Below are 12,934 nucleotides of genomic sequence, written 5' to 3'. Positions count from 1 at the left end.
CGGTTAATAATATTGGACCTTACATTGCATTACCCATGAAATTAATCATGATCCTTCCACTAGTTTTGAGCTATAAATATGAGAGTTAGAAGAAGAAATGGGGGGGTAGGGTGGAAAAAGGAGAGAAAGAGAGTAGAGAGAAAAGTGGTCTCATTGAGTCTTAGTGTCGAGAACTACCTGAAGTAGGAAATCCTAACCCACCATACAAATAAGTTGTGAGCCCAAGTGAGATCTTAGCCCAATAGCCTCATTTTTGGTGTGCACAATTGGCGCTGTCTGTGGGAATCTCCTATAAAGCCGTGGTTCAGTTGAGACTTGCACACGAGAGGATGTCTGGGAGACATTCTGGGAGTGATGCTAAAAGTGGTTCAGTGGGATCTTCTCAGGGATCCTTCTGGCAAGAACGGAGGTAAAAGATGCGTGAAGATAGGAATCACGAATGGGAGGAAGAGAGGTCCGGCCTCGGAGAAGGTCGTACCAAATGCAGCGAATGGTATTCGTTGCTTCAAGGCACAGGCAACTCGACGAAAGGGACGAAAAGCTTGAGCGGCTGCACAGGTTGGTGAGAGATCTGGAGTTGGAAGCAGAGAACAAGCACCGTACAAGGGACAGAGACAATCGAGAAAAAAGACCTAATACAGGGGAAGATCGTCACGAGACGGGATCCAATCAATCTAGGTCCCACCACCGCCGAGAACGTTCCCATTCACAGGAATCTCGTCGACGAAGGGAATGTTCACATTCGTAGAAATCCCATCAACACTGAAATCGTTCGCGGTCACGGGAATATGCAGACCGAGGTTCAAATTCCCTAGAAGAACAACGGCCCCATAATGCGGCCATGGATACAATGAGCCGTGCACTACGTAGAGTTGCTCAGTCTCTATTTTCGGCTGACAGTGAGCGGGCCCCTATGCTGGATAGATTCATGCACCTTCCGTTCAACTCCTACGATGGAAAAATGGACCCGACAGAGCACATTAGTCACTATATCCAGATGATGTCTCTATATACCCACAATGACGCACTGATGTGTAAGGTTTTTCCCTCAAGCCTTGGCCCTACTGCTTTGAGATGGTTTAATGGGTTATGGAAAGGCTCCATCCACAATTTCACCGAGCTGATATAGGAGTTCGGAATCCGATTTGTAACTTGTAGCCAGGTGTCGCAACTGGTAGATGCATTGCTGTCCATGAAAATGAGGGTAGGGGAAACCCTTCGTAGTTATGCTAGTCGATACTAGGAGCTTTACAACGAGATCGGCGGAGGGAACGAGAAGATTGCTGCGAGCACTTTTAGAATGAGATTGGCCAAGGATTCCAGGCTGAGGGAATCACTAACTAAGAAGCCTCCCGAGGATATGTGGCAGCTGATGAAGTGCATTAAAGAATACAAGCAATTGGAAGATGACCAGCTTCAAAACAAAGGCAAAGCACCAATGGAAATCGTCCTCGGTAGGGTGGCTTTCAACCAAGGACCCGGGGGGATTTAAGGATTCATGAGCTAGAAGCGCCAGTAGGGGAGGTAAATGTGACGTTTAAGGAGCCTGTGCATAGGATTATTGACAAGATTAAACACGAGCCATACTTTAGGTGGCCAAACAGGATAGGTGGTGACCCCTCTAGGAGGAATCAAAACTTGTATTGCACTTACCATAAAGATAAAGGCCATACTATTGAGCAGTGTCGAGTGTTGAGAGACCATCTCGGACAGCTGGCCAAGGCAGGGCACTTAAAGGAATTTGTGGTAGACACAAGGGACCGAGGAACGGGGCAAGGCACTCCACAAAGGGGCAACCCTCTCCCACCCCCTCTCGGGATAATTGAGGTTGTCCATGCTCCTCTAAGGAACCTCACTACGGCAAGAAAGAAAAGGATGTTAACAGTAGTGCCGATTAAAGGTAACTCGGATACGCAGCCGTCTGGAAAAAGGATAAAACTCGCTCGGGAATCTATTGCTTTTGGTGATAACGTTTTGGAAGAAGCGATTCAACTGCATGATGATGCCTTAATAGTCACCGCCCGGATAAATGACTTCTTGGTGAAGAGAGTGATGATAGACTAGGGAAGCGAGGCCGATGTGATGTATCCGGATTTATTTAGGGGGCTTGGGTTAAAGAACGAGGATCTTTCCAAGTATACAACACCTTTGGTCGAGTTCGATGGCAGATTGGTAGTTCCCGAGGGGCAAGTTTTCCTGCCCGTGAATATGGAGGGCAGAGAGGTGGTGGTAATGTTTATAGTGGTCCTTCGTTCTCCCCATACACGGCGATACTAGAAAGGCCGTGGATCCATGCAATGGGGGCTGCATCGTCCACCCTGACGTGAAAGTCAAATTTCCTACCGAGCATGGTATTGCTGTAGTACAGGGAAGCTAGTAAATGGCCAGACAATGCTTAGTCGCCATAGTCAATTAGGAAAAAGGGCGAACTGGCTAAGGGGATTAAGCTGAGCAAAAGGACCCATCACATGGGACCTCTTTATAGCAATTATAGGATTTGTAGGAGGGAAAGGGGGGTGGAGTTGCCGAGGAGATGGTGAAGGTAAGGATATTACCAGATGTAGGTAGGTACTTCCAAGTAGGAGAAGGGCTAAAGGGTCAGGATAAGGTAGAGATGTTGCTATTCTTTATACAAAAATGTGGATGTGTTTGCATGGAGTCCATATGAGGTGCTCGGAGTAGATCCCGAGTTTATCGTTCATAGGCTTAACGTAGACTCCTCGTTCCCTTCTAAGAAGCAGAGGCCAAGAAGGTCAGCCAAAGAGCACGTTGAGGCAGTGAAGGCGGAGGTTCAACGCTGAAAGAGGCCGGGGCGATAAGGGAAATCTACTTCCCGGAAAGGTTAGCAAACATTGTGATGGGGAAGAAGAACGAAAAATGGAAGGTTTGCGTAGACTTTACAGATCTAAACCGAGCATGTCTGAAAGATCTGTTTCCCATGCCTAAGATTGACCAGTTGGTAGACAACACGTATGGACACCTACAAATGAGCTTTCTAGATGCCTTTCAGGGGTACCGCCAGATCACTCTGGCCTTCGAGGACCGAGAGAAGATAGCATTCATCTCCCTGGATGCCAATTATCATTATATGGTGATGCCTTTTGGGTTGAAAAATGCTGGAGCCACTTACCAGCGGATGATGACGATGATGTTCTGGGATAAAATAGGATGGACGGTTGAAGTGTACATTGATGATATGGTAGTGAAAAGTAGGTAGGAGTTGCAGCATATAAAGGACCTCCGGGGGGTGGTTGAAGTTCTTCGGTAGCATAAGTTACGCCTTAATGCCGAGAAGTGTGCTTTTGGGGTGGGGGCTGGTAAATTCTTGGGATATCTAATTACCAACTAGGGAATAGAGGTAAACCTGGACTAGATAGAACCTGTGAAGCGTCTAAAGCCGCCGAGCAATCCGAAAGAAGTGCAAGTATTGACCGGGATGCTGGCTGCCCTTAATCGATTCATCTCCAAATTCGCCGATCGCTGCTGACCATTCTATCAGCTTTTGAAGAAGTGGAAAGGATTCCAGTGGAATGAGGAATGTGATAGAGCTTTTCGAGATTTGAAGGAGTATTTAGCACAAGCGCCCATGTTGACAGCCTCGGAGCCCGGGGAGGATTTATTCATGTACCTGTTAGTGTCCGATCATGCAGTGAGTGCCATGCTACTCAAGGACAAGGGAGTGCAGCAACCCGTATATTACATCAGTAGGACTTTGGTTGATGCCGAGACAAGGTACTTACCTTTGGAAAAGCTAGTGCTAGCCCTAATACATGCTACAAGGAAGTTGCCGCATTATTTTCAAGCCCATATAATGTATGTCTTGACTGAATATCCCTTACAGTCATTACTGAAGAGATCAGATTTCACGGGTCGAATAGCTAAGTAGGGGACCAGATTGGGTCCTTTGACATATGGTATAGGCCACAAAATTCAGTAAAAGGGCAAGTCCTCGCTGATTTTGTCACCGAGTTTTCTCCTAAGGATGGCAGGGAGATGATTTGTCATGTGGAGAGTCGCCCATGGAAGGTGTTTGTGGACGGAGCTTCAAGTGCCCTAGGGTCTGGCCCCGAGATTGTCATTATCAACCCCGAAGGAATACATCTGGAGCATTCTTTTAGCCTGGAATTTCGAGCTTCTAATAACGAGGCTGAGTACGAGGCTTTACTTGCTGGATTAAGGGTTGTGTTAGAACTGGGAGCCCGGAATGTGGAGTCATATTTGGATTCTTGGCTGGTAGTTAACTAGATCCAGGGAACCTTCGAAGCCTGAGACCCCCAGATGAGGGCATACTTACAATCGGCAAGGCAGATTATGAACAAGTTTGGCATGACGAAGGTGTCCTAAGTGGACCGGACGCAAAATAGGCATGCTGATTCCTTAGCCATGCTAGCATCATCAACAACAGAAGAGGTTCCTCGATTGATCAAGGTAGAACTGATAGAAGAACCAAGCATTGCTATAACGGATGGCACAGGCGTTGAAGAAGTAGATGTTGCTGTAATTGCAATGACCGGACCCAGCTGGATGGATCCGATCATTGAGTTCCTTGTCGAGGATCGACTCCTGAACGACGAGAAGGAGGCCAACAGGGTTCGATGAATGGCGCCTTATTACTGGTTGTCGGCAGACCACCAGTTATACCGGAGGTCTTTCAAGGGGCTGTACCTTTTGTGTCTGCACCCAGATAAAATGAGCGGACTTCTTGTCGAGCTTCATGGTGGAGTGTGTGGCAGTCATGTAGGGGGCGTTCATTGGCGCATCGAGCGATGACTCAGGGATTTTGATGGCCACGGATGCAGAAAGATGCCATCGAATATGTACGAAAATGTGACCGGTGTCAAAAGCATGTCCCATTGATCCATCAGCCGGTAGGTCAGTTGAACTTAGTCAGTAGTCCATGGCCCTTTGCATAATAGGGGGCTAGACATTCTTAGCATGTTCCCCCGAGCAACAAGACCGATCTCATCATCCCCGCTGAAGATCGTCACTGCCGCTGAAGACCGATCTCTCTTTCCCGATCTATCTCTCTTTCCCTCAATCTCTCAATCTTTCTCTCTTTGATCTCTAATTTTTTTGTTGTTGTTGTGGTGGTGTTTTGGTGGTTTTTGTATTGTGTGGTGGTGGATTTTGTATGGATAGTGGTGGATTTTCTATGGGTGGTGGTGTGTGGGTGGTGGTGGATTTTCTGATATAAAATTTGTTTGGAAGTTGAGAAAATGGTTGAGAAAATGTGAAAAATTTGTAGGAAAATAGCATTTTCAGAATGTTACCAAACATTAGAAATCGTTTACCGGACTATTTTCCATTTCACACCCAAACGCTCGGATTTTAATTTTCTTACTGGTCTGTTTGGATGACATGAATTTGGATTTGGATTTGGATTTGGATTTGAGGGGGCCCAAATTCAAATCCTTTGTTTGGGTAAGTTAAAAGAAATGAATTTGGATTTGGTCCCAAATCCAATCAGAATTTGATAAGCTTAAATCCATTGATTTCAAATACTCATAGACATGGTGGAATTTGAAATCTCTCCCGCACTATGCTCTATTTCTCTCTCAGAGCAAAGCCCTCCTCCGACTGCATCTCCGACGGCGGAGGCAAGGTCGGGTCGTCCGATGCACCAAAACCTCCATCAAAGTACTTTCCGTTCTGCCCTGGCAAGAAATTAGAGAATCCTCTACCATAGATCGATGGTAGAGACAGAGTTTACGGCCTCGTTTGTGTAGAGAACATGTCGTCTATGTCGCCGGCGAGGAAAGACTGTTTGGCGAAGATCGGGGGTGAGGGTGAGTCTTAGGCTGAGTCCTTGACCGAGTTGGCGTTGAAGTTCGAGAACGATTCCAATTGCTGCGATGCGAGGTGTGGATTGTAGCTTGTGTATCCATCATCATCAAACGACAGGGTCGAAGTGAGTGAACTCGCCGCTCTGACCTCACCTCCGGTGACTTGGACGTACACGTCCACCACCTGTAAGGGATCGAGCTTTGGAGGCATTTTCAAGTCTCTAGTGGTGGAGCTTAGTGAAATGACCAAACTGTCCTTGGTTTTTGTAGGTTGAATGAAATTCTATTGGCTGGAGTTGGTGTACATCCAGTGATATATTGACACATGTGATGTAACTATGATGTTGAAGGATTAAGAAAGATAATAATTAAAAAATATATTTTATTGATCTTAAATTCAAATCTAAATCCAAATTCAAATTTAGGTATCCAAACAATGGAATTTCAAATGATGAATTTCAAATCCTTCATTGTTTAAAAAGATCCATGGATTTTAAATCAAGGCATTTCAAATCAATGGATTTCAAATCTAAATCCAAATTCAAATTTAGGTATCCAAACAATGGAATTTCAAATGATGAATTTCAAATCCTTCATTGTTTAAAAAGATCCATGGATTTTAAATCAAGGCATTTCAAATCAATGGATTTCAAATCTAAATCCAAATCCAAATATTGTCATTCAAATACAACCTACCAAAATTTATTTTTCTTCGTATTCATTTTACACTCGAAATTCGATTTACATATACATATGACCATACGCAACCTTAGTAAACCTATAAATACCCACAAAGAAATAAATTGTAAGCGAGAAGATAACCTTAAACCCAACAGTACCCATATATATATTCTGCTTGATTCAAAAACTTGAAGGCAGGCCGAGCAGCTCACACTCTCACTGTAAGTTTTGCAATTCACTTCTTTTTCCAACACTCACTCTAACACTTCTGCCAATCCTTTCCTTTGATTCTATTTTTCTTCTTTATCCTCTGCTTGGCTCCGAGAAAAATAAGGGAAAAAATAACATAAATTTGAAAACCACCTTTATCTTCCATTACTCATCATCCAGAAAACAGAAACCCATTCTCAATTAAGCTTAATACGTGCGTTGCCCCATTTTCTGAAAACCATAACAACATTGAATAGATGAAAATTTTATTTTCTTTTACCTTTTCTCCTCAATTTTCTCGGCGACCAAACAGGGTTCTACTCTTATCCTTGATGGGTTTGATTGGAAACAGCGTGAAGTTGTCTGGGTTTTGTATTTTTTTTTTTTGCAGAATTGTCTTGTTTATAGTTACGTGTAGAAGTGTTCTATATCATTCATATAACATAGTTGGGCTTATACTATGGTGAAGTTGTAATTTTGTTTGTCACCTACTAATACTGGAAGGAAATTATATTTTTGTGAATTTAAATTATATTTTAGCGTTGAGTTTTAAAGCTTGGTTGCTCTATTCACAGAGGGGGTTGCAACTAACATGTTGGGTTTTTGGGTGTAACAACTGTTTGATGAAATGCGTCAAAGAAAAGAAGCTTATAAATTTATGGATTTTTTTAAAGAAATTATTTATATATTATTTGTGATTGTTTTTGGTGTTTTGACAGTTGCTTTGAAGTTGAGGTAATACATATTGACAATGGAGAGTGAAGATGATGTAGTGAAGAAGACAAGGACGATGGAAGCCCGGGCAAGAAACATCAGTCACAATGTCCGGTGCACTGAATGTGGGAGTCAATCCATTGAAGATTCGCAAGCGGATATTGCAATTCTTCTTAGGAAGGTAGTTTGCTTACTTTAAATGATTATCTTTGCCTTTCTGAAAACAGACCAATAATATGCTTCTAATCCTTGGTGTTATAATATCACAAGGAATTACACTATGTTTGGATGGAGGGAGAGGAGAGGGCCCCCTCCTCCCCTCTCCTCTCCCTTCATTACAAAAAATTACCCTTGGTGTTATATTTAGGTTAATGTTTAGATTTTTTCTAAACTTCTAGCTGTAATCAAAGTTGTGAAATCTTTGAATTTGAGTAGGTACAAGTCTGGTTTGAGTTACACAAAGATTGGAGCACCTGCTAGTGTCTTTAAGTTGATTTCAATAAACTGTATATGCCTATGCGTGTCTGCAGGCACGCTAACCCCCACACACACACATATGAAAGCACATCTCTAAAGGGACCTATTGGATTGATAACCTGTGTGCAACTGGTAAAAAATTTTCTTTCTTTCTACCTCTTAACTTTTTGCTACATTTGATTAACCTCTGTAGATCACTGGTGGAGATTAATCAGGGGCATCCTGCAATAAGCCTCTTATTGGTATCAAGGTTTCCATTTCTTATTAGCATGAACAGGGGTTCCTTTTCTAATAGATCTCATTCTAGTGTCAACAACTGGATTCCTTTTGATTTCTTATTTTTTATGGAGACAATGCAATTCTTTCTTTTCCCAATCAAGTTATGAGTTTACATCAGATTTTGGTTTTCTTTGTCAAATACAAATAGAGCTTAAATTTTGATAGATGAGTATTTTAACAAAGAACAAACTTCCAGTTTTCAATTAGATATTAATTGTGACTTCCGACTTCTAATTTAGTTTTTCCGTGTAAAAATTTGAAGCATCGTAAAGAGGACCTGTTTTAGAAATTATAAAACACATAAAAAAGTCAACTAATTTCAGATAATTAAATAATAAACACCATTCTACTCGTATAAAGAAATTATCTTAAAGAGGACTTAATATTTCCTACATGAATTTTTCTGTCTTTATGCTCTTTTGATAATTTTTCTATGAACAACCTTGTAAATGAAAAATTCCAATTGGATACTCATGATGCTTGCAATGCAGTTAATTCGTGATGAGATTCAATCTGGGAAGACTGACAAAGAGATTTTTAAAAAGCTTGAGGATGATTTTGGGGAGACAGTACTTTATGCCCCAAAGTTTGACCTGCAGACTGCAGCACTGTGGCTCTCACCGGTTAGTTTAAGGGCCTAAAAGCAACATTGTCATAGTGCTTAAACTATTAATTTTACTGATATTAACCTGTTGAGTTTTTGGAGCAGCTTATAGTTGCAGGTGGTGCTGTAGGAGTATGGGCTTTCAACAAGCACAGGAAACAGACTAACGTACACATCATGGCTTTAAACCTTGTTAGAGGGGTTTCATTGACCCCAAAAGAGAAGGAAACAATGCTAGATCTCCTCACACCTCCTCCTTCAGAAGGAACTACTCGCTCCTGGTGGAGGAGATGGCAAGGTCAATGATGTCCATTGCTCCCATTGTTTTTTATTTGTCTTGGCTAGAAACTTTGTGCTGGAAATTTAGAAACCGTGGTTAGTCCCGGATTTGCAAAATCTGAGAAGCAACTTGTTGGAGAGTTTGTTTTGCTAGGCTGGAGTTGGTCATGACAAAGAAGTTTGATTGCTGTGCAATATTGTACTGCATAAGAGGACTTTGTACATTGAGGATATCATTCTATAGTTGATTTTATAATATAAAATATCTGATCCTTATCATGTTTGAAATATTTCATGTTTATCATGAGGTTTGAATATTTCAGCATTCTTGTCTGATTGAACTGTATGGACTACTGATATTCATTTTGTCAAACGTTATGTTATGCATGTAACCAAACTTCACAGACTGGGAACCTGTTTACTAAAAACTGTCACCTGATAAAGATTTCCTGATCATGGGATCAATTTAAAACTGCAATTAGCTTTTTTTTTTTTTTTTTTTTTTTTTCAAAATTAAATATATGTTTTTGTTAAAGGGAAATAGTCATCATCAACCGGTGGGTTCCATGGTTTTACATGCAATGGCATGGCCTAGATGCAGAATAGAATTGCAATATGGCTCATCATAGATAGCAGGGCCATAAGATAATGGAAGGCAAGCAGTTCAAGCCGCACTGTAAAGTCATAATTCAAAGATGGATGGGAAAGCAATGATGGATTGACTTGAAAAAATGGGATTTAGAAGTTTGTGAGGTACAATAGTCTAAATTGGTTTGCAGACCTTGGATGGGCTTTGGAATGTTGTCGAAGTACATTGGTCTATCCTCTGACAAATGGGAAAATGGGTCCCGTTAAGTATTGTTTTTCTAGCTGAACTTCCATTGGGGTAGTATTTCAAGCACATCCTATTGGGATCTGAAGTCAAGGATCTTAAAATTCTAGAAGGCTAATGTCATTTGGAATGGTAGGAACTGCACTTCAGTGTACACATCCTGTGTATCAAGAAAAAAGATATATAGGGAGGAGAACGTAGTGGGATCACTCAAATGAGGTTGGTTGACTTGACTGACTCTTCATACTTCAACTTGTGTTCAGAAGGGTTCTTCAAGTTTAAATCCTATTGCTTCCCTCTGAGTGTCCATTGTCCAGTAATCATTTGCAAGATTTCTTAAAAAATCAGGCTATTAATTACAAGCCTAGTACATTCCCACTCCTTGTCCTTCAGAAAGCAAAGCAACTCGGCAACTAAAGTACTGATCAAATGGGTAGGGTTGAAGCCACCCAGGATGGAGAAATACCCCAACTTGGTGAACCTATTGGTTCATTTACTCCTAAGTTTCAAGGACAGGAGAATCAGGCCATAGGAAGCCCCTGGAGCACGGGATTATTCGACTGTCATGAACACCAGACAAATGGTAATATTGTTCTATAGTTATATTTTTTGGTTTTGTTTTGTTGGTTTCTATATATCTATAGTTTGATGTGTCTGCTCAAAGCTTTTTGCTAAAGACAAACATGTCCAAATCTTAGAAACACTAGGAGAAGATTTTAAAACATCAAGTCGAACTCACTTTTTAGTAGGTTGGTCCAACTCATGCTTGGTCCAACTCTTTTTTTTTTTTGCTTGAAGGAAAGAGTGATTGGTATCATTAATCCATACTAATGGGTTCAGATCAAATGGAAAATAGCACATATATCAATAATTCGTTACACTCACCAAAAAAAATACTCGTATATTGTTACAGAAAGATCTGCTCATGATCCACCAATTTTTCAACTGGCCTATGTATGATATAGCAATATGGTACAAGGCAGAACGATCAATCTAACTCGTTATTTATTTATCTTGGCAGCCATTATGACAACCTTTTTACCTTGTGTGACATTTGGGCAGATAGCAGAAGTACTTGATGCTGGAGAAATGAGTAAGGATCCATTACCATTACCCTACCTTCCTTATTTCATACTTCTTTCTCATCATAAACACTCAATTAGTTACATGGTTATGTACTTCTATGCATAATAATGGCTAAAAATATTGTAGCTGTTGTTTTCCAATATTTCCTAATATAAGGCTGTATCATATTTCATGTTCTGTTTTTCACTTTCATCTTCATTTCAAGATAGTTGGCCACATAAATATTATATTCTGTCCATTATAACTTAAAACCATGGCAATAGTTAATTATGGTAGAGTCTCCCATTCACCCCCCCCCCCCCTACCCCCCCCCCCCCCCCCCTCCTCCCTCTTCCTTCTTTTTTTTTTTTTGCTTACAACAAGTGGGAGAAAGGGATTTGAACCCAAGTTCGTTTAATGAAATGAACTTGGTAGTTTGATTGAACTATAAAGCTCTTATCAAGTCCCCTATCAGTATGACTATTAATTCTATTTTGATAGGAGACATGGTTGCCACCTACTAATTAATGATGACATATTGGTGACTGCAGCTTGTCATTTGGGGAGTTTCATTTACCTCTTGATGATGCCTGCCTTGTGCTCTCAATGGATAATCGGCTCAAAATATAGAACAAAGCTGAGGAAGAAGTATGATTTGGTAGAAGCCCCATATACAGATGTGATCTCTCACATCTTTTGTCCATGCTGCTCCCTTTGTCAGGAGTTCAGAGAGCTCAAAAACAGAGGACTTGATCCTGCTCTAGGTAAAACATACCCTCTTCTCCTTCTTCTTTATTTATTTATAGGCCTCTCTTAGCATAAAAGTGCAAATGGAGTTTAAAAAGAGTGCTTAAAGACTGATTTCTCTAGAAGCTTTATTTTTATCTACAGTGAAGAATGACTCCTAAAAGGCACTAGAATGATTTAACAAAACTAGTTTTAAGTGCAAAATAAATATTAGCTTGCACTCGGAAGTATATTCAAGGGAGAGAGTGACATCTAATGACTTTGATATATGCTAATTCTTGACGACACATTTCATATTATTTTTCTTGAGAAAGTCTTTCTATGTCAACTTCCTTAGTTTAATTTGATGCAACTCCACCAGGAACATGCTGATGTGATTGGAGATAATATTAACCACATCAATTAGAACTAAGAAGTTTAAAATACACACTGACTCTGATTATAATTTAAATTTCTGATTAACTAAAGGAAACTTTTTTTCTCTCTTCATGTTGTTGAGGGGTCAGAGAAAGACAATTTACACAAAATAGTTGAATTGCCTTTTCAAGCTTCAAACTTTAATCAGTTTTACTTCTCAAAAGATTAAAGAAAAAAAAAATCACATTTCACATTCAAAGTGCCAAAAGAACCTCAACATCTACTTAGCATAACAAAGGTGGCGTTGCAAGTCACATCATTACTCAATGAGGCCAAAACATTAGAGCCTAAAGAAAATTTTGGTTTCAAAATATGTTATAAAATATTTTTTTTCAAAAATTTTCAAATGGAGTTAAATTGGAGTTTGATAATATTGTATGTAGGATGGAATGGAATTCTTGCTGAACAAGAAGGAAGAAGGTATCATGATCAAACCGTAGCTGTTCCTCCTCCAAAGCAAGCCATGTATACCTAAGAGTTACAAACTCACATGGAAAGTTGTCAAATCTCTATAATTGTTTTTATTTTGTATCTTGTATTTCCACATATTGAAGATTAAAAAGTTGTGTTGGGCTCGAGTTTAATTACGACCCCTTTTTAAGCTTGTGACCATCCTGTTGAATCAAAGAAGTTATCGAAATTTTTAGTGTGCCTTTTATACGGGTAATACCTAGAGTATGCAGATTTATGTGTGAACTTGGATGCACTAGGACTGTTTTGAGTTCTATTTCAAGCCTGTATTTAGTTCGATTTGTTTTTTAAATTGGAGTTTGATAATATTGTATGTAGGATGGAATGGAATTCTTGCTGAACAAGAAGGAAGAAGGTATCATGATCAAACCGTAG

At 40.4% G+C, this 12,934-nt stretch overlaps 3 protein-coding genes across 3 annotated transcripts; all 3 read left to right on the top strand.

The window, feature by feature from the left end:
• The first annotated feature begins 2,857 nt into the window (after positions 1 to 2,857).
• LOC111988080 (uncharacterized) lies at positions 2,858 to 4,245 on the top strand. Its single transcript, XM_024019838.1, has 3 exons — positions 2,858 to 3,209; positions 3,651 to 3,732; positions 3,921 to 4,245. The coding sequence occupies exons 1-3, from the start codon at positions 2,858 to 2,860 to the stop codon at positions 4,243 to 4,245; spliced, it is 759 nt and encodes a 252-aa protein (XP_023875606.1).
• A 2,326-nt stretch (positions 4,246 to 6,571) lies between these two features.
• LOC111988095 (cytochrome c-type biogenesis CcmH-like mitochondrial protein) lies at positions 6,572 to 9,315 on the top strand. The gene is made up of 4 exons (XM_024019857.2): positions 6,572 to 6,685; positions 7,394 to 7,569; positions 8,636 to 8,767; positions 8,854 to 9,315. Exons 2-4 carry the CDS (start codon positions 7,426 to 7,428, stop codon positions 9,052 to 9,054), a joined length of 477 nt encoding a protein of 158 aa, XP_023875625.1. The 5' UTR covers positions 6,572 to 6,685; positions 7,394 to 7,425; the 3' UTR covers positions 9,055 to 9,315.
• A 264-nt stretch (positions 9,316 to 9,579) lies between these two features.
• Positions 9,580 to 12,728, top strand: LOC112019023 (protein PLANT CADMIUM RESISTANCE 8). The gene is made up of 4 exons (XM_024051560.2): positions 9,580 to 10,442; positions 10,881 to 10,952; positions 11,476 to 11,688; positions 12,472 to 12,728. Exons 1-4 carry the CDS (start codon positions 10,289 to 10,291, stop codon positions 12,561 to 12,563), a joined length of 531 nt encoding a protein of 176 aa, XP_023907328.1. The 5' UTR covers positions 9,580 to 10,288; the 3' UTR covers positions 12,564 to 12,728.
• The last annotated feature ends 206 nt before the right edge of the window (positions 12,729 to 12,934 follow it).

The sequence above is a fragment of the Quercus suber genome, unplaced genomic scaffold, assembly GCF_002906115.3.
Source record: "Quercus suber isolate HL8 unplaced genomic scaffold, Cork oak 2.0 scaffold_322, whole genome shotgun sequence".
NCBI classification, from domain to species: Eukaryota; Viridiplantae; Streptophyta; class Magnoliopsida; order Fagales; family Fagaceae; genus Quercus; species Quercus suber.
This window is presented reverse-complemented; position numbering and strand designations above follow the sequence as displayed.